General features: G+C 40.6%; 2 protein-coding genes across 2 annotated transcripts in view; one reads left to right on the top strand and one right to left on the bottom strand.

Moving 5' to 3' along the window:
* arpin (actin related protein 2/3 complex inhibitor) overlaps window positions 1-3,048 on the top strand; it is a 4,845-nt gene extending 1,797 nt beyond the window's left edge. The window contains exons 4-6 of the mRNA XM_076075288.1: window positions 808-1,014; window positions 2,003-2,166; window positions 2,426-3,048. Coding sequence (XP_075931403.1) covers window positions 808-1,014; window positions 2,003-2,166; window positions 2,426-2,434 — 380 coding nt within the window. The 3' untranslated portion in view covers window positions 2,435-3,048. The remainder of the gene's footprint in view (window positions 1-807; window positions 1,015-2,002; window positions 2,167-2,425) is intronic.
* anpeplb (alanyl (membrane) aminopeptidase-like b) lies at window positions 2,946-23,398 on the bottom strand. Its single transcript, XM_076075242.1, has 20 exons — window positions 21,572-23,398; window positions 20,223-20,365; window positions 19,960-20,096; window positions 19,496-19,616; window positions 17,778-17,932; window positions 17,011-17,124; window positions 16,686-16,829; window positions 16,496-16,561; window positions 14,782-14,847; window positions 14,502-14,650; window positions 11,094-11,173; window positions 10,538-10,671; window positions 9,333-9,388; window positions 9,044-9,191; window positions 8,713-8,801; window positions 8,198-8,308; window positions 6,616-6,783; window positions 6,319-6,459; window positions 5,308-5,371; window positions 2,946-3,819 (listed from the first exon to the last, which is right to left on the bottom strand). Exons 1-20 carry the CDS (start codon window positions 22,174-22,176, stop codon window positions 3,679-3,681), a joined length of 2,832 nt encoding a protein of 943 aa, XP_075931357.1. The 5' UTR covers window positions 22,177-23,398; the 3' UTR covers window positions 2,946-3,678.
* Window positions 23,399-23,496: the final 98 nt, after the last annotated feature.

Genomic DNA, 23,496 nt, shown 5'->3' with positions numbered 1-23,496 from the left:
CCATGGGTTTGTGGTTTACGCAGGCAAAAGAGTTCATACATGATTCTGTGTTTCTCATGATTCATTTAACCAAACAAAACAAGCAAGCAAACGAAAGAACAAAGAAAATCCTGTCGCTGCCTCTCCTGCTGTGGTAAAAAAAACACCACCCCAGTGCATGCTGTTCCTATACGAGACTGTGGCTCAGTGGTAGAGCAGAGTCATCCTTCAATCAGAGGTTCAGCGGTTCGATCACTGGCTCTGCTAGTCCATGTCGATGTATCCTTGTGTGTCCTTATCCTGCATGTTGTATGAATGTTAGCTAGAGTCCTGGTTGATGGGCAGGGGGCATGGGTGGCACCTTGAATGGGTGAATGATGACATGTAGTGTTAAAGCGCTTTGAGTGGTCGGGAGACTAAAAAAAGTCTATACAAGTAGAGTTTACCTGCCTACTCCAATATATAACCCACAGTGCCAAAAAACGTATGCTAAACAACAAAACGTAATTAAACTAAACAAATTACTATCAAAAGAAAAAGCTATCCTAGATAAGCAAACATCTAGAATAACATCATTAAAGAATACTTGTGAATAAAATAACTAAATACTATCATCAAATTAGTTGCTCCTACAGTTAGTTTACCACAGAGCTAACTTCCTGGTTGGATTAGACAAATACATCACCCTAACCCCATCATTTGATTTGTTCCATCATGTGTTTTTCTGATTGCTCGTGTTTTCTTAAGTTGCTGAGCTATCAGAGCTATCTGTGAGTCTTAAATTCCTCTAACCTCATTGGCTTTGATGCACTTGTTCCGTCCGTACAGAGGTGGAAGCTAAAAGGGAATCCGACCGTCTGTCTGAGGAGCAGCTGTCACTGATGGTGAACAAGGCTGAGCTGCTGAAGATTACCGACAAGCACCGACCCAGTGGGACCTGGGCCTTCTGGTACCCTGAGTCCCAGATGGACCAAACAGAGCTGGAGACGGGGCAGGATGTACGGCTGAAGACCAGAGGAAACGGTCCTTTCATATGTGAGTCTGTGTTAACATGCTATTTCTACTGCTTAGCTGCGCCCACATATTTACCACTGAAAACAGAAAACAGTGCATGTGCATCCAGCACGCCCTTATTGCACATTAAAAGCAGAGTGTTTGAGCTGTGCTTAAGCTTCAGGCTACTCATTTAGAGCCAGTAGTCTTAAGTGGATCTTTGTTAGGGGATGCAACAGTAAAAGATTTGATCAGAGATCTTTAATTAGTTTTCATAAGATGGGCCTGTTTTTCAAAGCCAGAGGGTCCTTTTATGTTTTCATGACCCTCACATTGAGCAAGCTTGTCCCCGTGTTGACCTCCATGGCAGTGAATGAAATGAAATTTGAAATCCGGTCCTTCACAGTTTCACAAGTGGCCTCTAAGGGTGAGTGAACAGTGTGTCAGTGGAGTCATCCAGCCCTTTGATATTCAATAGTCAGTTTTTAGACGAGTGGAGTGCTTTGGTCTTCTACATTTTCACATTTTTGGCCAAGAGTCATGATCGGCATTTTGATGCTTTACAATCTTGAGGAGATCAAGAAAAGTTAGTTAATTCTAGAAGTTCATCATATATATACAGGTATATATGATATCTCAATATCCTGTTAAATATGTGGAAAACGGATCTGCTATATTCAGTCAGGCATTAACCCTGCTCATCCACCAACCACCTCAATCTTAACCTATAAAACGTTAAAGTTTTTACATAGAAATATGGCAAATACATGCAAAACAACACAAAGCCATAATCTATTTTGGGGTACTTTTTTGTATTAAGTATACAATGTTTGTAGTTAATTAGTTACCACATCCAAAACCCACCAGTATATGGAGGATGACTTTAATCAATCAATAAATAAATTGATAAACAGTTACATTTTGAAATAAACACAGAAAAAAAGAAATATAGGTTGTATGTATTAAATACAATAAAACATACTTTTTTTCTGAAGCACTGAAATAAACCGACTTAATTCTGTGCTTCCAGTCTCCTTAGCCAAAGTGGACGGCGGCACGGTGACCAAGTGTAACTTTGCTGGAGATGAAAAGGCCGGAGCGTCGTGGACGGACAAGGTTCTGGCCAACAAAGCAGACGCAGTCAGCACTCAGAGGCCCGGAGGGGAAGGAGAGGGAGCAGGAGAAGATGAGTGGGTGAGGACCCACGCTTATCTACAGGGGGCTAAATGAAACCTACCTCACTCAATACACCTGATTGGGAATTTGAAAATACATTTACTCCTATGGACCCTGTGGTAAAGGGAACGCTACCTCTTTGGCACTTGAATGGATGAAACAATGATTTGACCAAACAGAAAGCTGGCAGCAGAGTCCCTCTGTTTCTGCATGTGTTGTTCCCAGTGTACACAAAGCAGGCCATGTCTTTGACCCACACTTTGTTTCTCTCTCTAAGGATGACTGAGAGAAGCGTCTCTCTACCCATCAGCCCCGACCTCTTGGCCCCGATCCAGTCTCCTGGTCTGACTGCTTCAGCTAGGATCCATTACCCCTGTCTTCAGATTGGACCCTGACATTTCGACCGGGGTTCCTAATCTCTTCCATGTGTGGCCTCTGGGCTGGAAACCTGGCGTCACTGGACTCCCCCAGCTCGTCACCAAGTTTGGAACTTCACCCTTGTGTACTTTGGATTCTTTTCTTGGTTGATTCCTCTACTCTTGCCTGTTTGTGTCCAAGTTAAATCCAGAGTGCATACATGGGATTTTCTGCTCATCTTGCTATTAATTTGCTTATATACTGGTTTAGTTGTGTTACAACTGAACAGTGGTGAAAAGTGACTGTATAATTTTATTTTCCATTTTCTGCTACTTTATACTTCTACTCTACTAAATACTGTATCAGAGATAAAAAATCAATCCAGTGGATAGTTGTGTTTTCACACACACACACACACACACAAAGAAATGTAATTGTAATTAGATCCAAACATAGGTATGGCTGTATTGTCATGATCATGAAGTCAGTAAATATGACCTGTATTATTGTTGTACTGGATTAAAAGACTCTTATTAAACACAATGTCGATGTTTCATTTTTTTTAAATAACACATTTTAGCAACATACAAGAATGATTTGGTTCCTTGATTATAACATATGTGATACACATATAGACATGTTCCTATAACAAATAGAGGGAGTTCTGTCCTTTGGCTCAGATTTGTACAAAATGCTGGTGAATTTGATGATTTTGATAAACAGCAACAAGAAAACAAGTGATTTTGAAAAGTGCATATGTTACAATTTTTTTTAACATTTTCAAACATACAACTCTACATTCAAATTGATGTTATATCTGCATCATGTGCAAAAATGACAAACAGTGGCGTAAAAATCTGGTCACTCTGACTGTCAAAGTAATAATATACTGTATAATATACTGTATAAATGTATCTACGTAAAACCCTGCTGCGTCTTCACTTTGGTGCTAGACGCTCATGAATTGTCAGCACAATACTACGTATTAGTATCTATTAAAGGAAATGATATGTCCTATTTTGTGATTACTTTCCTGACTAGTGAGAGTCAAGTCTTGGATCGGTTTGAAGTGGATTTAATAGAGGAGACAGGTCTGCAGAATTGAGAACTGCCAGCACAGCTGATCTGTGAGGCTCTAAAACAATCAAAGTCAATCAGTGTTTTTTTCCCACTCTACAAAGCTGTTTCACTCTCAAACCACTCCAGTATGCTATCTTTGTTCTCGCTGACCCACTGGATGTTGACCTGGGTTTGCTCTATGGCCTGGTGCACCACCCTGCCGACCACATTGTAATCCGTCGCGAAACGCTTCAGCTGCACACACACAAACAGATCAGACGGGGATGTTAGATGTTATAAGTACAATGTATTCTCCAAAGAAAGAAACATGACCTTTTTCTTGTAATTATGAGATCTTGATCTCACCAGGATAGTTAGTCAGAATAATAAGAGAATTTCTCCAATTTCTTTTCGTGGATAAATGCAATGCGTTTGTACAGTGCAGGTAACCAACGGTTAACATATTAAAGTACAAGAAATGGCGTTATTTTATGTTTTTCCTTGTTAACAAATCAGACCAAAACCAACCAGTGTGTGAAATACGGGCTTAAGTGACTAGGCTAGGCCCCTCCCCCAAACAGTGATTGTCCAATTGTAGCTCAGCAACTGTATCTAGGCATGGCATTTAGCATTTCATACTTCATTATTTTGTGAATGTTTGCTTGTGACTCGAGGCGTGTTATCACCCAAACCCTAGCCCAGCGTGTTGGCGTGAGCCACCTAGCTGCTATGTTAGCACCACAGTGTTTAGCTAGAAAGACACTACAGCTAACCATAATAACCCTTGACTGGTATGGAAAGTGAAAGTTACATCTCCTTTCTCGTACAATGTCAAAGCCTCGGGCTCCGTAACTAGCTATTTCAGTCAGAGCAGCTGTCAATCATGATGTCACAGCCTCTTCTTCTTCTTTCTAGCATCTAATAACTAATTAAAACTTGAACAAACATCAGATAAGATAAGAAATACCTGAAATGACAGAAACCATCTATGAGAAAAATGTATTTGATGTGCACTTTAGCTATTTAGTTTGGCCCATGTCCCAGTCGCTAACGTGGATGGGGGCGGGACTTATGAGCTATATTTCCGCCACGCACCAGGGGCAACCAAGATGTTTTGACTTCCATTCATCCATCTTTATAATTCAGCCTATGATTGGGACATGTAGTTTTAGCCTCAGTCTTTTAGCACGACAGCGAGCCAGAATTAATGTTATCTTAATTAGCTAGCTAGCTAAAGCTGATTAAACCAGCCGGCGACAATTTTCATTTGAGAAATCTGCTTTTTTTCAATCTAGTCACTATCAAAACTGACAAGAATTGTGAATGGTAAGTGCATATATGCCATGTGAGAACAGATTGCTATGTTAATACTTTTCAAAATACAAACATAAATCAAATATATAATGCAATAGGACCCTTTACAGCTTTGAAATCCAATTTGCAGTCTATATCCTCGAGAACCAAATGTGAATTAATCTGCCGATTAATATAGTCCCTTTAAACTATAGATTAGAAATGGCATAAGTGTGAGAAATTTGGGGTTTGTCTCAGAGGTAAAACTAACATGCTGTCACCCATATAACTCACGATGACAGAGAGACTTCTGATAAGATCAGGGCTTATCAACTCACTCATTGGTTATAATAAATTATTGGTGCGTGACTGGAAAGCAGAGTCTCCACTTGACGTCACTGCATGGTCCTATTATCATTTTGACATAATAAAAACATCCATAAACATTACCTCGTCCAGTTCAAATTGGGTGGAGAACCTTCTGGTCACACCCTCAATCAGCATAACTGCGTCACTGGAGACAGGCAGGGTGGACACAATATAAGAGACAGTTTTTAGTGTAGTGCAGTTCAACAACACAACGAAACCAAGACTCTAAGAAGACCACAAAAGTTGAGTCAACACGTCTCTTAAACAGTTTCAACACAAGCTAAACATCACAGCCTTTATGAAGGCAGACTTTATTAGACTGCATTCATTTTAGCTAGGTGGATATAATGCACTAAACAAGTATAAACTGGATTATATTCTGAAAGAAATTTGAGGAAATGATTCATACTGATGTCCAAATGCCTATTTATCAAAAGAGAATTTTACTTGCCTGCTGATTACTTGATTTAAATCAATCTCCTGTGTCCCTGTGTGCTTATGAAATTAAACCTGGTCTGCTATGTGTGTTTAAAATTTGATACACATCACGTTAGCTTCCTGGTAACAGCACAATCAGCGGGGACTTTATGAAAGAGGTTAATGATAAGCACTGATTGAATAACAAGACCTTTGTACTCGATGACACCGTGCAAGACTTTTTACAAGCCCCTGTTTATTATAGTCTGAACTTTTATGGCAGTATCTGTTTTTCAAGTGACTTGACTGGACATCGGTTCAGATCATGGTGTAAACTACTCGTACTACAATCCGTCTACAGATTCTGCATTCACCGGCAGATATCTCTTTTCTGAGATGGACAAATTACTGAACCACAGAATATTATCACAACTTTTAAGTTCTCCTCTTCTTTATAGAGTCTTTTAACCTTGTTTAGCTCATTGTTTGGGACAAACTGTACCCACTATACACTACCTGCTTAGCACCAAACAGCAAACAGACAGCGTCAGCACTCGCTGGTGAACACAGTGGAGCATTTAGCCACAAAAGAGCCACATATTTTTCTCAGTAGTTAGTAGAGAGCTAAAATGAGAGTGATAAGAGGCAGGTGATAGAGTCCAAATAGCAACCTACCCCTGCGAGACGTACTCCCAGTGTGCTCTGATAAAGTTCCAGGCCAGCGCCTGCCCCGCCACGTTCTTAGCTATGTAGTTAATAGTGGAAGCAACATCCATCAGACGAATCTTCTCAGGGTTCAAAGTGTATTCCAGGTATCTACAGGATAAGGAAGAATCTTCACTTCATAAAAACAGTGTGGCTGGGATTCACCTTATCACAGGTGTGTCCATACAGACAGCACTTATTGTGCACACGGTCAAAATAACAGTAACACAATCCTGCATGTGACACATCAGGGGCTTGACGTTTCACCTGTTGAGCAGCCAGATCTTCTTGGTGCAAGACAGAGCCTGCCGGAGCTGGTCCTTCTCTGAGGTGTCGCTGGAGTTCTGAAACTTGTTCCAGGCAAACTCCCACTCTTCCCTCCCGCCAGCGGCCACAGCTTGGCAGTAGATCACGGAGCGCAGATTGGGGTGGATTCTGAATCACACGCACACACGCACGGTTATTTTTTCCTAAATCAGAGGACCGTCTCATTTTGTCTCCTCGGGCAGGTGCCAATGTGTTAACACACTTCCATACATGTATGTGTGCATGTAGGGAGCGCACACAGTATACACGTTAAATGAAGATTCAATGGGCCTCATGCAAGAAGCAATACTATGAACAGATTGGTTCTTAAGTGGCCTGTATCGTGATTCAGGAGAACGTTTTAACAATTGTCTCGCATTTTGAATATTCTCTTTGGTATGAACACAGTTTACGATTGGTCCAGACCTCTTGTAGGCTGTGACATTAGTTTGCTGTTTTCATGAGTGGATTTTATATTTCATTACTTTGAAGAAATTTTGAGTTTGAAAACCCTATATAAATTACACAATTTGTTCTTATAGCCTAACAATATCACCATTAATTTAAATTAGCTATTGATACGTATATTGTATAACACTACAATATCAATACGAACATCTTGAATCTTGAATGATTTGTTCCATTGCAGTCATCGAGGGCCTTGCTGTGGCGATGTTTTTCATATGGAACCATTTCTTCTTTATTTCAGTGGCAGTAAACCTTCAGGTGACTCGGCATTAACAGCACTCGTCATTTGTCCCTGTTCCTCGTCTTCAGCATGTCTCTTAATTCTACTGCTGACGCTGTTAAAAATGACAAACTTTGCTTTATGGATGTCTGAATGCTTTCAGACATCCATAAAGCAAAGTTTGTCATTCTTCAATAGAGGACATATGGAGGGCATATGGGGCAGGACGCATAGCCTTTTATAGTATTATTGGGGCGTTAATCATGCTAATTTCAATTTCTCATGAATGCACGCTCATTTATGCACGGGTGTATTCATCATGTTTACACTGGTCATTTACAGTTAGTAGCGTTTGCTGAATGTGACGGGGCTCACTCGTAATGAGCCCATTGTACGAAAGCAAAGGAAGAGAAAGTTAAAATAATAATACTAAAATGTTCTTGCATGAGGTCGCATGAGGTCGGATGTCTCTCTACTTTAAAGTTGCACATGTATTACAAAAGGCTAGAAAGTATGTGTAGAGGGAGGGAGGTTTTGTTTTACTTCCTCATTTAGTAGGAATAGGATCATGTGTTGCATGGTCAGTTCGGGAAATAGAGTGCATGTTCGTGTTAACACCCTGTCAAGTGCAGCTTTAAAGATAAGAACCACAATGCAGAGGGGTAACAACAGCCACCGACAATCAACACAAGAAAGGGATTAAATGACACCTACCTTCACTAAATCATTGCTGGAGAGTAAAGCCACAGAACATAATGAAAGCTATTACAGTGAGACCATTTTATTCCGAAGGTATGAAGTAGAATGAAATTTTCAAATTCCAAATAAAAAATACTTATTCAGTAGTGTCCGTACTTGTTAGTGCTGTTGGTGTTCATCCAGTTCGCAAACATCTTCGTAGCCATCACTAAGCATTCTGGGAGTCCATTGGAACACGCCACCTCTATGGCGGTGATCTGGCTGTGCCTTGGAAGAAAGCACAATTCAATTTTATATAATAAGTGTATAAGTATCAAATTATGGCAAATATAATAATGTAATGTGTTTTGAAGGAAACAGAAATGCCATTCAACGCTTTATAAAAAAACCTTGTCTTGATATATATTTTGTCAAACTACTGTCTCCCATGTCAAGAATGAAATACAGCATCATTTGGGGAAGAGCAATCATGGATGGACTCCATCTCATCATTTCAGATGGTAACGCCCATTCAGCCATTAGCAAAAAGTCGTGACTAGCGTGTGTATAACTGATGATGTAAGTTAACAATGCAAACTCACACTTTTAGTACTGGACTGAGACTTTGTTGAACTGTAAACTGCAAACAGGTGTAAACCTGTTGAAGATTAACAGAGGGCATCTTTTCTTACTGTAAGGAGTGATCCTTTGGGACTTGGGAATTGTCTGTGTCGTTCCTCAAGAAGTTATACAGGCCCTTAACCTGTTCGCAGAGGTACGCCTGCAGGAAGAGACAGCTTTAGAGCAGAGTTACAGGAACACACGCAGCAATATATTACTCTTTTTACTGCACATCTGTTTATGATGAGGGATGAACAACCACAATGGCAGCAGGCCATCACATTAAGTTTGTTAAATCCAGTCTCTCCATCCAGTACAGGTCAATTCAGTTTGTAGCAAAGCAAGATACATTTTTCATTTTGAATACCACGAGTTTAAAAAGGAAGTTTTAATGGCACATGCCTGCATGGGTCCGTACACCTCGGAGCGGTCAAACATGAGGACAAAGTACTCAAGGTTCCTGACTGTTGACTCCCAGGGAATAAACTCTCTCTCATTCCGAAGGAAGCGCGTTGAATTCAGGGCCAGGGTCACTTTGACGAGTTTGGCCCTGAGGAAAACAGATTCAATTTGGTAAGATCAAAGAGGCAAAGGAGCCACTGGCATGACCTCTTTTCAGCCATGTTTTTTCACAACACACTTAACCCACAGAACATTGACTTGTAGCAGTCAACTGAATAGAAGTCATTACCTTGCTAAGTTAAATGCATCATCAACAAGCTGCCCTCTGTTCATCAGTGGGATTTGCTAAAAAAAAAAGAGTGTAAGATGAGGGACAGTTGACATTTCAGTTTACAAAGACATCTACAACTGTACTCAGTCTTTCTACCAACAGCAGCATAAGAGTAGGATAATATGACTTGTTAAAGCATAGTAAAAATGCCAAATAAGAATAGGAACCAAAGAATTCTCTATTTATTACATTGAATGTTAATGTTTTCAAAGTCAAATATAGCCCCAACAGTATAATCATTTCTTATAGTTTAAGCTATGTTCCCATATTAGTGGTTTCTAAGAGGTCTGTCTGAAGCTACAATATAATCCAAGTGTTTTTTTTTGTAGTTGTGCCAACACAATGGCTCAAGGTGATGACAATGACTGCTGGTCGGTTTGATCCAGACTCTTTGATGGCTTGCCATGACATTTTGTTGGTATTCATGTTCCTGGGATGCTTCATAGTGACTGTATTGATCACCGAACTTTCCATCTAGAACCACCAGCAGGTCAAAGTTTTTACTTATCCAGAGAAATATCTCAACATTGAATTTATGGATGGCCACAAAACTATTTGTTGTTTGACATTTATGGTCCCCAGCAGATGAGTCCTAAAGACTTGTTTTGACTCCAACGACCGGAGGGTTTTTCTGTGAAATTTGGTACTGACATTCTTGTTCCCTATGTGAATTGTAATAACTTGAGTAAATATATATGAACAGAATTACTTTTGAGGTGCTGGTTGCACTAGATGAAAAGTGAGGGGGATCAAGAAAGTCATTGGAATCTATCCTCTGGGAACTATGAATGTCTGTACAAAATTTCATGGCAATCCATCTAACAGTTGGTAGTAGTCTGGACCAACCAGTTCAACAACATTATCATCCCTGGACATGTCATATTTTCACTAAACAGATGCTGATGTATCCATCCCCAGTACACCCATTGTGTAATAGATTCAAGTTCAAGAAATTGAGGTTAACATTTATCTTGCGAAAGACTATATTAACAACCAGTTGACAGTCTAGATTGGGATAAATGAGCCAAGATTTAATTTAATCTGCCAATCTTCAAGAACTTCAGGGCGAAGCCTTCAGGGGAAACCAGTTGTCTAGTAAAAGGAGGCTTGTTTCTGCTCAACTCTGTGATTTGCTCACTCATTTTTTTTGGCTCAGTGCTCACATGTGGGTTTGTCTCCATCTGAGTCAGGAGGCGTTCCCAGTTCTCTGGGTTGTAATTGACTCTGTAGTATCCAGCACAGTTGACGTTTGCCAGGATCCACTCTCCACTCTTAGAGATGAATTCATCTTTCTTTACTGAAAATAAAGGCAAATATCATAAATGGTAAATGGACTTGTACTCCGATCACTCAAAGTGCTCATTCACCCATTCATACCCATTCATACCCATTCATACACGGCAGGAACAGCCTACGGGAGCAATTCGGGGTTAAGTGTCGAAAGGACGAGCCGCTCTACCACTGAACCACAGTCGCCCTCACAATGGCCCAGTATAAATACAAATAAAAAACAAAACAGGGAAGGTCATCTTGTGTCTATGGTGATCTGTTCTATATTCTGTCTGACTTGTATCTAATCCAAGACCATCACATAGCTTCGTTAAGATGTTCAAAGTTTTTCTATCTAGTCCTCTGTTTGTCAAAACAAAGCTGTTAAAAATGGGGTTCTAAGAGAAACAAGGTTTTTATTCCAAGTTTCTCTGTGGTGCATTCACTTACCTGTATCACTGGAATCCAACCAGACAGGAGAAGATTTGGGTGTATTTGACATGAATCTGATTGGGACGTACCACCAAAGACTAAACAGGCAGAAAACAATAGAAAAAAACAAGGTAAAATGAGTACCAGAAGCTTATTTTCCAGGAAATGAGTATTCAGCTTTTAAACATTGAGCAACGAAGAGACCAAATAACGATATAAAAAGAAGCATTTTTAGGAAAAGGTGACACGATGATCTCTAAATGGAGCATGAAATTGAATCTCCAGTATGATAAGCAGATATCTACAATGCCATCATGCCAGTGTCCTGAGCTGTTATGTTCTGGGTCTGGCCAGAGAAGCTGCGTCAGGTTAAATTATGGTGCAACTCACCATTGCAGTGTTGTGGAGCGCATAGTTACAACACATTGTTTCAAAAGACTCCACATGGCCAGAGGCATAATTTACTGTAATCAGCTGCAGTGATTTCATGCAGGCCCTGGCAGAGAAATACTTGGTGAATAAGGTGCCATTGATGCAATAACGTACCATATTTTGCCAACACACACACACCTAGCTCTAACCTGACTCTTTCAGTATTTGATGACAACTATTCTCAGAGGGAGTTCTACATTGTGATGTGATAAAGTCACTAGAGGACAGATTTATGATCCAACTTTGGCCTTCGGAAAGATAGTGAATGTCATCTTCTTTAAGACCAACTGAGAGGCACTCACACTCAAGATGTTAAATTCACATTAATACCGAAAGAGGGAGTCATTATTTTGGAACCAGTTTTGGACAAGTTTCCTGCTATACTGCATTACTGCATTAGCTCACAGATCACGAATACAGGCCAACGCCATCTAAACTATCTGCAAATGGAAGGTGAACTTTGACAGTATCCTTCATCCTGGTGTCTCTTGGTGACCACAAACAAGTTTTGAGCTGTGTAATCAATAATATGAATATAAACATCGAACAAAAAGTTTGGAAATTAGTGTTTGGTAGATTATTTCTCTATTGTAACAATGCTTCTTGGCAATAAATTGTATACCGTTGGAAAGCCTGTTTATTTACCTTTTAAATGGTGCCCCATTTGTAAGGATCATGCATTTCTGGGATGAGCAGCACAGCTGAGTATGTGGGTTGCGGCCATGAATATTTTGCCAAATCTTCTCTGCCTGAACATGTGGAGGAACGTTATGTTCAGCGATGAGTCCAGATTCTGCCTAAGGAAGTTGGATCGTAGGGTCAAAGTGTGGAGAAGATGGGGAGAACGCTATGCTGATTGCTGCACCGATAGAGTAACACCTTTTGGTGGAGGCAGTGTGATGGTGTGGGGCGGCATCTCCATCACTGGAAAAATGAGGCTTGTCTTCATTGGAGGCAATCTCAATGCAGAGAGATATCGAGATGAGATTCTGCAACCAGTGGCAATCCCATTTCTCCACAGTCTGGGACCGAACTCCATCCTCGAAGATGAAGACGCTCGCCCCCACAGAGCGGGGTTTATCAGAGACTACCTCCAGAATTTGGGAGTAGAGAGGATGGAATAGTCCTCACCTCAACCCAATTGAACACTTGTGGGACCAGCTGTTCGTGCTAGAGTGACCAACACAACCACGTTGGCTGACTTGCGACTAATCCTGCTTGAGGAGTGGAATGCCATCCCACAGCAGTGTGTGACCAGGCTGCTGACCAGCATGAGGAGGAGGTGCCAGGCTGTTGTGGCTGTGTATGGTTCTTCCACATGCTACTGAGGCTCGTTTTGTAAAATGAATAAATTGTAAAATTGCCAATATGTCTTGTTTCTTCCTTGTTACTGAAAGACTTCAATTATCCAATCCACCAAACAACACCAAACAAGAGTCGATGGCAACAGCAGAATAAGCTGTTTGGCATTGGCAGAGAAGATTTGGCAAATTTTTCATGGGTGCAACCCACATACTCAGCTGTGCTGCTCATCCCACAAATGCATGTTCCTTATAATTGGGGCACCGTTTGAAATAATAAACAGGCTTTCCAACGGTATAACATTTATTGCCAAGAAGAATTGTTACACCAGAGAAATAATCTACCAAACACTAATTTCCGAACTTTTTGTTCGATGTTTATTACATTACAATATAACAGTATTGTTAAACCTACATTAATAGATTTTTTTGGGGCCACTTGAAAAACAATGAAATGAAAGACACCAAAAAGCTCTGTAGAGCTGAAGCAAACTGCACCCTGAGTAGGGTGATAATTCACTATGGGTTCACAAATATGAGCGACATCTTTCACATTAAACATAGTCATTTGATCCATTGATTATTTAAAAAAATATTGATTAGTGCAGCTTTATATACAGTATAAATGAAAAGTATAGGGCCCAGTACTAACCCTTGTGGGACTCCACAAGTGAGTGAGTGGGCATGTTGGTGACATTTCATGCGACTGGTGTAAAACCGGAGGAAAACATCCGAGGGTGAAGAAGAAGTGTTGATGCAAGAATGGATAGTCCGGAGGGATCAGGAGGGGCGCTTGCCCGGTTGGGCCCCATTCTGACGAATAGAGTGCTGCAGGGATGACGTATTTTTGTAGGCAAACCCAGAAATTAGCATCGCAATTGTTCCCTTGACAAAAAACCAATGGGATTCTTCCATTGAATTTGGGATTATTGCACAAAATAAGCTCCTTGGCAAACAAACATTCATGATACTTGCACGTTTTGTTCAGCGAGATAATCTCCACAAATGAAGCGTAAATGCAATTGCCAGAAGTAAATAGTGAACGTTAGGCTATAAACTAACTACAACGCTGTCACATGACTTAACGCCACCACCACAACAACAACACAAAGAAGCCAATAAAAATATCTAACTGCATAGTTTAAGGAATTAAGGAAGAAATTTAAGGAATGGAAAGAGTCTTGTTTTTTTATGACCAAATTACAAACCGGCTACGTGGCAGCGGCGTTTTTGTGTCATTTCCTGCCTCTTGCTTGCTCTACCCAGGGGCCACCCCTCGCCCAAACCAAACTGAGTATTTTCCATAGGTGAGAATGTGTCTTACACGGATGTTATCCTGATGTGTACTACCTGTTAGAAGGGAAACTTCAGAGCCGATTCTATTTTTTATTGATTTATCGGTTTATTTGATAAGGGACAATGCACATTAATAAAGCTCTTTTATGAATCAATAAATGCCCCAACCATAATATTCTTCCTTTCCATTGCTGTATTGATTTCTTCCATTGTTTTCATTAATGCTAAATGGAGATGTGGAGATGGAGACGTACTGATTTACACTTTATAACAGATTCCCAGATAAAGTAAAGACAGTGTTCATCCATATGTTATCTGGAATGTACTGTAAATGAGTGTAATCAAATAGCTGAGACTCTAACCGTGTACACTGGAACAATGTCCATGTAGCACCTACCTAGATTCTAAAGATTGATTGAACAGGAAGTGCTTCTGGTAGACTTCTCCATTGGTAGTGTTGATGGTGATAACAGGATAGCCAATTTGTTTGGTCCAGGTGTTCATCACCTTGGCAACGTTGGTGTGACCACCGTCCTCAACCTCGGCCTGCAAACATGGCACAAATCAGTTCATATTTCATGACATAAATGCCATAAACAACATGGACATTGTCATACAAATCATGCTTACAGTCAGCAACAAAAATTTGGCTTGTAAAAATCGATCGTACACTTTACCTTTTGAATACACTCCCAGAGGTCGTTCTGGTCTGTGTTTTTATAGCTAAAGTCCGAGAGGTACATCTGTAACACGAAAACAGAGAGATCCAGAGAGAGGTTATAGTTAACAGTTTCATCCTGTGTTCAAAGTCATTATTTTCAGGAGGAAAGTTTGCATTCAGAATATTGATGTTGGGAGCTGGAGGAAAGTCCAAACACAACTTCCGGTAGATGTTATGTTGAAACAAATGTTTGGCTGAAAACAGGTTTTCTTTCATTTTCTGAAACAGCTGATGGACCAGGTCTGCTGGGGAGCATTCCTTGGTCCTGCATGTGCCTGCTACCTTTGCTTGAAACGGTGGAAACTACAAGTGGACTAAATTGTGGATCGTGAACCTGTTTTCTCTGGACGGATGTAACAATAATAACAACAACAACAACAACAACAATAACAACATGACCACTCCAAATAGAAAGAGAGCTTGTGTTGGATTACCAGCTGGATAGAATGCATCTTTGTGTAAATGAATAGACACAAATTCAGTCCAGTCTGAACACTCCTTAAAGGCCCGGCCACCACACACAAAAAAACCATAACCACACACAGCCAAACTCATCCGCTTGTCTTTCCGACACAAGATGTGCTGGAGGCTTAATGGCACAAGGCTCGTTAATAAACTACTGTAGCTGGCAAGCTAATGGCAAAACCACTAACAAACGAGCAACATGCTAGCGATAGCATAGATGACAGAAGCAGGGAATCTAGGGTGCCGTGGCCCAGGTAACTTTTGGAGTCTGATGTGATACTTTTATGAATAAAAGCCTGAATTGTATATATATATATTTTCACAAAACGTGTTCTTTAAATGAACAGACAGACAGACAGACAGACAGAAGACGTCACACAGTTTGGATTCTCAAGCTTTGTTTATAATCGGGTGTGGCACCGTGCAACCTCCTAGTATGCAAAGTACTGTGAAAAAGCAAGAAGTGTAATCAGCAAAAAGCCATAAACCAACCTCCACATTGTCGAAGAGGGATAGTAATTATCTGTAAACTCATATCTCATATTCATGTATTCATATCGCTTTCTGATCGTGTCATATCGCTCTCTGATCGCAAGATATAAGACAACAGTCACAATAGCTCTTTCTGTTTTGTAAGATATAAGAAAACAAACACAAATACATCAAGTATTGCACCGTGTTCTTTCCAGGGGGAAAACACAACCCAAAGAACGGATGCTTTATCCACGCACAAAACTCCCCTTTCTCAGAAACAATCAATACACTTTCTGTGGCTCACGAAAGAATCATAATACCATATGTTCTGAAGAAGTGTGGCTACAGAAGACTGTGTGCCAATGTCTAGCACGACTCATCCATCTCAATAAAAAAAAATCCATGCAGCACTGACAGCTTTTTAAAGCATGAGCAGAGTCTCCAAAAGTAAAAGTGAAGTCCTTTGTTGTTTGCTTTTCTCTGTGTTGCATTCAGTAAATGTGTGTTGAAGAAGGTGAACCATGCCTACACAATATTATATAAGGGGTTTTTGTGATTTAGTGATTATGAGTTTGAAGCAGCCGTTTTCAGACCGCCAATTAAGGCATTGAATTAGAGAACTTTGATATGGCATTTTGCTTTCCTACCCATGTGGTGAGTCACGTCGCATGGTGAACCACAGAGTTTTTAAGAGGGCGCATCTTCTCAGAGGAAGACAACTAGTTACTTACTTTAATTCCTTTGGTGAAAACTCTTTCTGTCACGATGTCTGCCAGCATTCTCAGCACAGCCGCCCCCTGCAGAGTGAACACCAAATACATACATGTTATAGGTTCATATTTATAGTACACTGGCATGAGTGACTGCAAATAAAACACCCACATCATATATGTATTCATTGATAGTTTCATTTGACTCTACCTTACAGTAGGTTATGGAATCAAACATCTCATAAATCTCAAAAATCATCTGGACGTCTTCCTGCGGAGGACTGAGAGGGTGGGACGAGGCCAGAGCGTCCTGCTCAAACGCTGCATGGAGGTTGCTCATGATATGTGCGTCTTTCTGAGTGAAACAAAAAGAGCCAAGAGCCCATATTGCATGACTGCATGAAGATGCGTTCATCTTACTTCAAGCTTCCTTTTCATGTGTATTTTTCAATGATCATGCAAGTAAAAAAGCTTTGCAACAGAAAATAAAAATAAAACAGACCTCATTCTGCAGTGAAAGCTTGGACTGAACTTACTAATTGGAATGTAGGCTCCACATGGTCCACTGCAAAGAATGACGCGTACGTGGCAAAGCCCTCATTCAGCCAAACTTCGTTCCACCATTTCATTGTCACCAGATTCCCAAACCACTGTCAACAAGAACAGAAGATGTGGATAGTTGAGGTAACATGTAACCCTGCAAGGATTCACTAGACAACAAAATATGACTTTACTGGGCAGTGTCACCTTCACTTACAAATAGTCACTCAAAGAGACACGTACCAACCAGGAAGACACTCAAAAATGACCACAAAGAAACATAAATTGACTACAAAGAGACCAAAACAACTACAAAAACATGCAAAACAGCAGCAAAAAGATGCAGAGAGACTCACAACGACTATGAAAAGGAGCCAAACAACTAAAAAGGGATGATGAGAAGATGAAAAGAGGACAAAACAGCCACTGACAAAAAATAACCACAAAAATACCAAAATAATTACAAAGTGACACAAAACAACAACAAAAAGAGGCTTAACAACTATAAAGTCTGTGTCTTGCTGTAGGAGAGGTGGTGGGGCCCTTTGCATGTCTGTGATCAGGGACCCATTGTCTCATAACCCACCCATGCATGTAACACTAAAATGTTGCAGGGTGTTGTAAGATTTATGTTATCATTTAGTGAGTGTTCTTATCAAAAAATACTTATAAATAGTGAGAACAGGCCTTGATCCAGTAGTACATGTCATATTTTGTTGTTTTTATTAGGGTAACAAACATTAAGGTTTTTTTTCCCTCTGACCTGGTGTGCCAGTTCATGTGCAATGAGAGAGGCGATCACTTCCTTGTGCAACAGTGAGGACACTCCCTCCTCGTAGAGCAAGCTTCCCTCCTGGTATGTGATCAGTCCCCAGTTTTCCATCGCTTCAGCAGCTAAGTCTGGCATTGCAATTTGAGCTGGAGGAATCATACAGATATGGACAAATGATCAAATGATATACGCACATAGTTTGTTACACTACCTAAAAGTATCAAGCTGACTTTCCTCAGAATAGCAGAGCTGCTCTGCAGGTAGAACTAATCATATCGGCAGAGGCTGATATAATGAAGCAGCCCTGTCTCCTAAAAATGATGTTCCCACACAACGAAACTGCATTGTGAATTACGTGTCGAGGGAAACCTATTTTGTTGTGGAATATCTTTGCTTTTTTCACATATCACAAACTATTTTCAATAGTCAGCAGAAGTCCACATAGGGAGGAGGTCGGGTTGGTGGATGGGTCAAAAAACACACCTTCACCCAGGATACTGCTGTTTGTGTCTCGTGTGAACCAAGTCCTTTTGCTGCATAAACATAACCAAGTCATTTTGCTGCATAAACATAACCAAGTCCTTTTTCTGCACAGTAGTACTACACAGTAGTATATATATATATATATATATATATATATATATATATATATATATACACATTAATACATTAGTGCTGGGCAACGATTAAAATATTTAATCGCGATTAATCGCATGGATTTTTTGCGATTAATCGCGATTAATCGCATTGTTATGGCAAAGTTCAATAAAGAATTCAAAAGTAGTGTATTGCGCACTTTTATTTTAAAAGTACTGCTATATGAACAAAAGGGCAATAACATTTGGTTCACGAGATGCAGGTAGCATGTTTTATATTTAATGTGAATATAATTCATACTTTGTTGGCATCTTATTCTGAAAACCGGATGTTCGTCTGAAGAAACCGGATGTTGTCTCACGTTAATGTTTCCGCTAACTTTCAAAGTCCTTCGCTCGCTCCCGATCTGTGCCGTTTAAATGCGTTTACCGTGAATTTCAGCATATAGGTGCACTAAAATGTAAGTGTCTGCTGAGTTGACCACAGAGATCTGAGTGTCTGCTGACTTTACCACAGCGATGTCCAGTAGTCTCCAGGGAGAGCAACAGCTGGAGCTTCTCTCTTTATTTCTGCCCCCCCCCTCGACCAGAAGCGGAAGTCGCCTTTTCTCTACGGCAACCCTGAAGGGACATCATATCTCCAATTTTTTTTTTTTGTTGTTTTATTATTTTTATTTTTTTTCCCCATCTCAAAAGGCTCAAGGACATACACACGCACGTTCACACACACACACACACACACACACACACACACACACACACACACACACACACACACACACACACACATACATACACAACTGACTATAGGATGTTTGCTGGCTTTTATCCCACTGTTCTTGTCATCCTCTTGTTGTTATGTCTCTGTATTGTCTCTCGTCTTTCAATAAAAAAAAATAAAAAAATAATAATACATTTTTAAAATGCGTTAACGCGCGATAAAATAATTGTCGCCGTTAATTAATGAATGCGTTAACGCAAAATTAACTCGTTAACTTGCCCAGCACTAATATATATATATATTATAAAAATGATATAGTATTGGGATATAGTATACATGTTCTTGCTATCTACCAACACATCCATCCAAATTAGATCTAGACAAAGCCTTACTTAGCTTTTTCTGTTCATAATCAATTCCATAATGGCTCTCGTAGAACTTGAGAATCTTTCCGGTGATGTTGGCTGCATACTGAGTGTGACCTGCTGCAGTAGCATCAGGACGTGCATACGTCTGTATGGGCAAAACACAACAGTGAGATAAAGCACAGAGGATCTTCTCCTACATGTTTCTGTTTTGTACTTATACATTTTCTTGATTTAAGCTCAATTAAAAATCTGTGGTGGTGACGTTTAGAAGGTTAAAATGCGTAAAAAAAGAACCAACAATTAAACATGAAAATACATTTTTGGTTGATGCTGAGAGATGTTTTACCAAAACCACTGGAAGGAGTAACTTTTGATCAAATATCTAAATGTTTGTTGAAGAAAATTAAAAGTCTCTCGTGATACCAGTCAAGGTCAACACCATACCAAAAGCAATTACATGAATCATTTAAAAACTACAGTACACATACTTTAATATTCACACGCCCATCTGTTGGGGAGTTGGTTGACGTGAACTCTGAAACCGTGAAGGCAAACAAGTACGTTGACATCTTCGGCGTTGGATGAAAGAAAGTGATTTTCCAGTCGTCGTTGATAATATTGGATTCTGAGAGAGCGGGAGACGAGACAGATCAGTATAAGGAAGGACATCTTTTATTCTGTGATTACAGTTACACTGCCTGAGGGGACATTTTCAAGAGACATGAGCTACAGTATAATGTACGTATTTCACCTCTAATATCCGCATTCCCTAGAGCTATCGTGTCTCTCCTGTGGATGATTGTTACGACAAACTCTGCCTTCATTTCTGGCTCGTCGAAACAAGGAAACACTTTCCTGGCGTCTATTGGTTCCAAATGGGTGGCGGTGAGGAATCTATGAATACAGATAAAGACAGTCGGAGCTTTCTTTATCAGGTAAATACTGCAGGAGCACTGGATACAAAAAAAGACAAAGCAATTTGAATATCATGAAGAACCAGAGATAAATTACTTAACGATTAAATGCATTGACTTTATTGAATAGCCACTGTCTTTCGAATACAGGTGGAAACAGAGGCCTGTCATGTCAAATAGATACATTCCAGTAAATAAATGAGATGATAGCCTAAACCAGGGGTCGGTAACCTTTACTATCCAAAGAGCCATTTCGCCCTATTGTTCACCAAATAAAATTCGTCTGGAGCCGCAAAAGCTATTTGATATCACAGCTTATAAAGTTTTATATATAGTGATATTATATATACAAAAACTATAGCTTGTTGTATTTATGGAAATATAGAACAAGAATAAAGACAATTATTGCAATTTTATTGCAATTTTACCTGTTATAACAATATCAAAAAAACCTGCTCAGTTTGCTGCAGCAGTTGAGTAATCGCTCTTTTTCACTCATCTCCAGCGTGACACTTTTCAGCAAATGCTGTGTGCTTGTTCTGGAAGTGACATTCAACGTTACATTTTTTGCACATATCAAGCATACAGATAAGCCAGCATCGTTGGCAGTGAAAGCAAATGAATACATCCACGCAGAATTAATGGCAGCCAAGACAAAATGCCAAACATCTGGCTCTAGCACATATGCATAAAATAATGTAGCCTATACCTAAACATATATTCTTTTTGCACTTTGTCCAATATCCCTTCTATCCTGTTTATTAAATGGTGACTCTGTTTGGCCCTCAACGTAGTCCCAATTTTTAATTGTGTCCCTCCCTGAGATTGAGTTTGACACCCCTGGCATATATGCTGTATTATGCTAAATGGTGTCATTTTGTAACGTTTTTGGTTGTTGGTGTGCCGCGGGATCTTTTTAATGTAAAAAATGTGCCGCGGCTGAGAATAGGTTGAAAAACACTGTTCTAAGCTATAGTTATAGATACATACATACAAGTCTAAACTGAAGATGCACATACAGGCACACACACACAACTGAATGCATACTCTTCCGACAGAGATAATGATAATAATAATAATAATGAGTAAATGATTGCAACTTTAAGTAACTTTAAGTAACTTGCCCAACACTGAACACTACACACAGAAACTTAACAGCTTTAAACATATAATTGTTTTTGCTTACCTCTCTGTGCTTTCATCGCCTTCATAAGCTGGGGAACCTTCGACATATGTGCTTACAAACATCCCATAAAGATTTCTTATTTGTCCCTTGAAAGCCAGAAACAAACTGTAGTTCCCCCCTGCCGCTAACGCATCATTCAATTGGATCTCCAGGAAGTTGCTTTCGTCTTCGTGGTTCTTGACTGAAGAAACACCGATCCTCTCATTTGTGTCTTTGTTCATTACCACCGGATCAGAAACTGCCAGGTCCATGCTGTTGAGGTAGATGGCGCGAGTGCCCTGGACACAATGAAAGCTGACGGTGGAGTTTCCGGTGAAGACCATCGTCTGGTTGGGACTGGTGACATTCACCACCTCGGTGATTCGGGTGTAGAGGTGAGGCTGGAGTAAGACCTTGTAGCTTTGGGGTATGAGGTTCTTCGGCAGCCGTATAACGGGTGGCAAGCTGGTGGTGGTGGACGGGAACGTCGGACGGGGCGTCGGGTTCATTGTCGCGATCTCAGTCTTGTAAAAAATGATCATGGTGACAATGCCGGTGATGACAGCGACGGTCAGGACGACAAGGGTGGCAGCAAAAGCCTTGGATATGGCAGATTCTTTCGGCATGATGGATCCTTCCGGTGGTCAGTCCTGAAGGTCTCGTTGCTTGACTGGTGAGAGATGAGTCTGAAGAGCTTGTGTGCCTCTGGTTTGTTCACATCCAAGTAACCTCCCTCCCATAAACCGGGCTTGGTCTCAACAATTAAGGGCCTGTGCTCAGATTAAGCATTAACTCGGGCTTTGCCGAGGGAGCAAAGAGTGAGCGTTCATTGGCCTCGTTGTAAATAATCAGTCAGATGCTGCTCGCAAACATCTGGAGGAGGTTACTGTGGTCTTGCCGCTAATGCAGGGGTTAGGTAGACCTCAAGGAACACTTTATCCTCACGCTGCACACACACACTCCCTCTCTCCCACTACCTTTCTATGACTGTAGTACACATCGGAATCCCTAGATTAATGGAAAAAAGAGCAGCTGGTGGAGGAAATCCTTCAGAAGGAGAACATCAGCGTCATCCCTCTGGATCGTACGGAAGTTGTCCAAGGTTCGATTACCAGGAAAAACCTCAGGGGGCCAGACCATGGCTTCCAAAGACACATATCAACGCAGATCCTGTGCGATTGACAAACTCCCAACACAACAAGATGCATGTGAAGGGAAGAGTGCTGAGAGGGCCGGATAAGAGAGGAGAAAACGAGGGGAACGGAGTGATTTGGGAAATCACTGAGTTGGCTGGAAAGCCCCAAACCTCTGGGAATCGCGACCACCATGACCACCACACACACAGACATTCCTCCCCTCAGTAGAGGAAACACTGGGAGACAAATAGGCAAAAAAGGGAACGGTGTACGTCAAAGAGAGCCTTAGATGGGCGCGGTGGTGGTTTGTACTGAGAACAGATGTTTCTGTTGCAGGGTCAGGAAGATCAAACCAGCGCCGACCATATTGAAACACTAAGATGAAGGCTATTCATCATTGCAGTGAGACCGGAGCCAGATGGAGGAGGCCACATTCCATTAGCTCCGATTAACGCCTCTTAGGGCTGTGATGATGTTTATGACAGCTTTATGGTTTCATGCGGACTAAAATTCCATTAATTTCATCACAGAGTTTAAAAAGTGTAACCAAAGCAAAGAAACGATTCCCTGGTGCTCACTTAAAACAATGTTCTATTGGACTCCTGGAAGTGAAATGTATTACTTATTATTATTGTTGTGGAAAAAAACATGGTAAGGACCAGATGTTAAAACATCTGTCTAAATGCCATGGCCTTCCACTCGTGTGTTGATCAGGAGGGATTTTTTCTTAGAAAGAAGGAGATCGGAGCAGTCATCTGTAAAATGATTCATGTTTCTCTGTGAAACTTCAAGCTGATGCCTGCACACATA

The sequence above is a fragment of the Anarhichas minor genome, unplaced genomic scaffold, assembly GCF_050575085.1.
Source record: "Anarhichas minor isolate MPS153535 unplaced genomic scaffold, ASM5057508v1 ptg000005l, whole genome shotgun sequence".
Taxonomy (NCBI): Eukaryota; Metazoa; Chordata; class Actinopteri; order Perciformes; family Anarhichadidae; genus Anarhichas; species Anarhichas minor.
Note: the sequence above shows the minus strand (reverse complement) of the source record. Positions and strands in the feature narration are given on the sequence as shown.

Bases quoted from the DNA above. Each gene is read 5' to 3' on its own strand.
- anpeplb (XM_076075242.1), bottom strand. From the start codon at position 22,176: ATGCCGAAAGAATCTGCCATATCCAAGGCTTTTGCTGCCACCCTTGTC. The intron at 20,366-21,571 runs GTAAGCAAAAAC...CTGTATTCATAG, and splicing joins GGCGATGAAAGCACAGAGAG to ATTCCTCACCGCCACCCATT. The intron at 19,617-19,959 runs GTATGTGTACTG...TTGCCCATACAG, and splicing joins ATGGGCGTGTGAATATTAAA to ACGTATGCACGTCCTGATGC.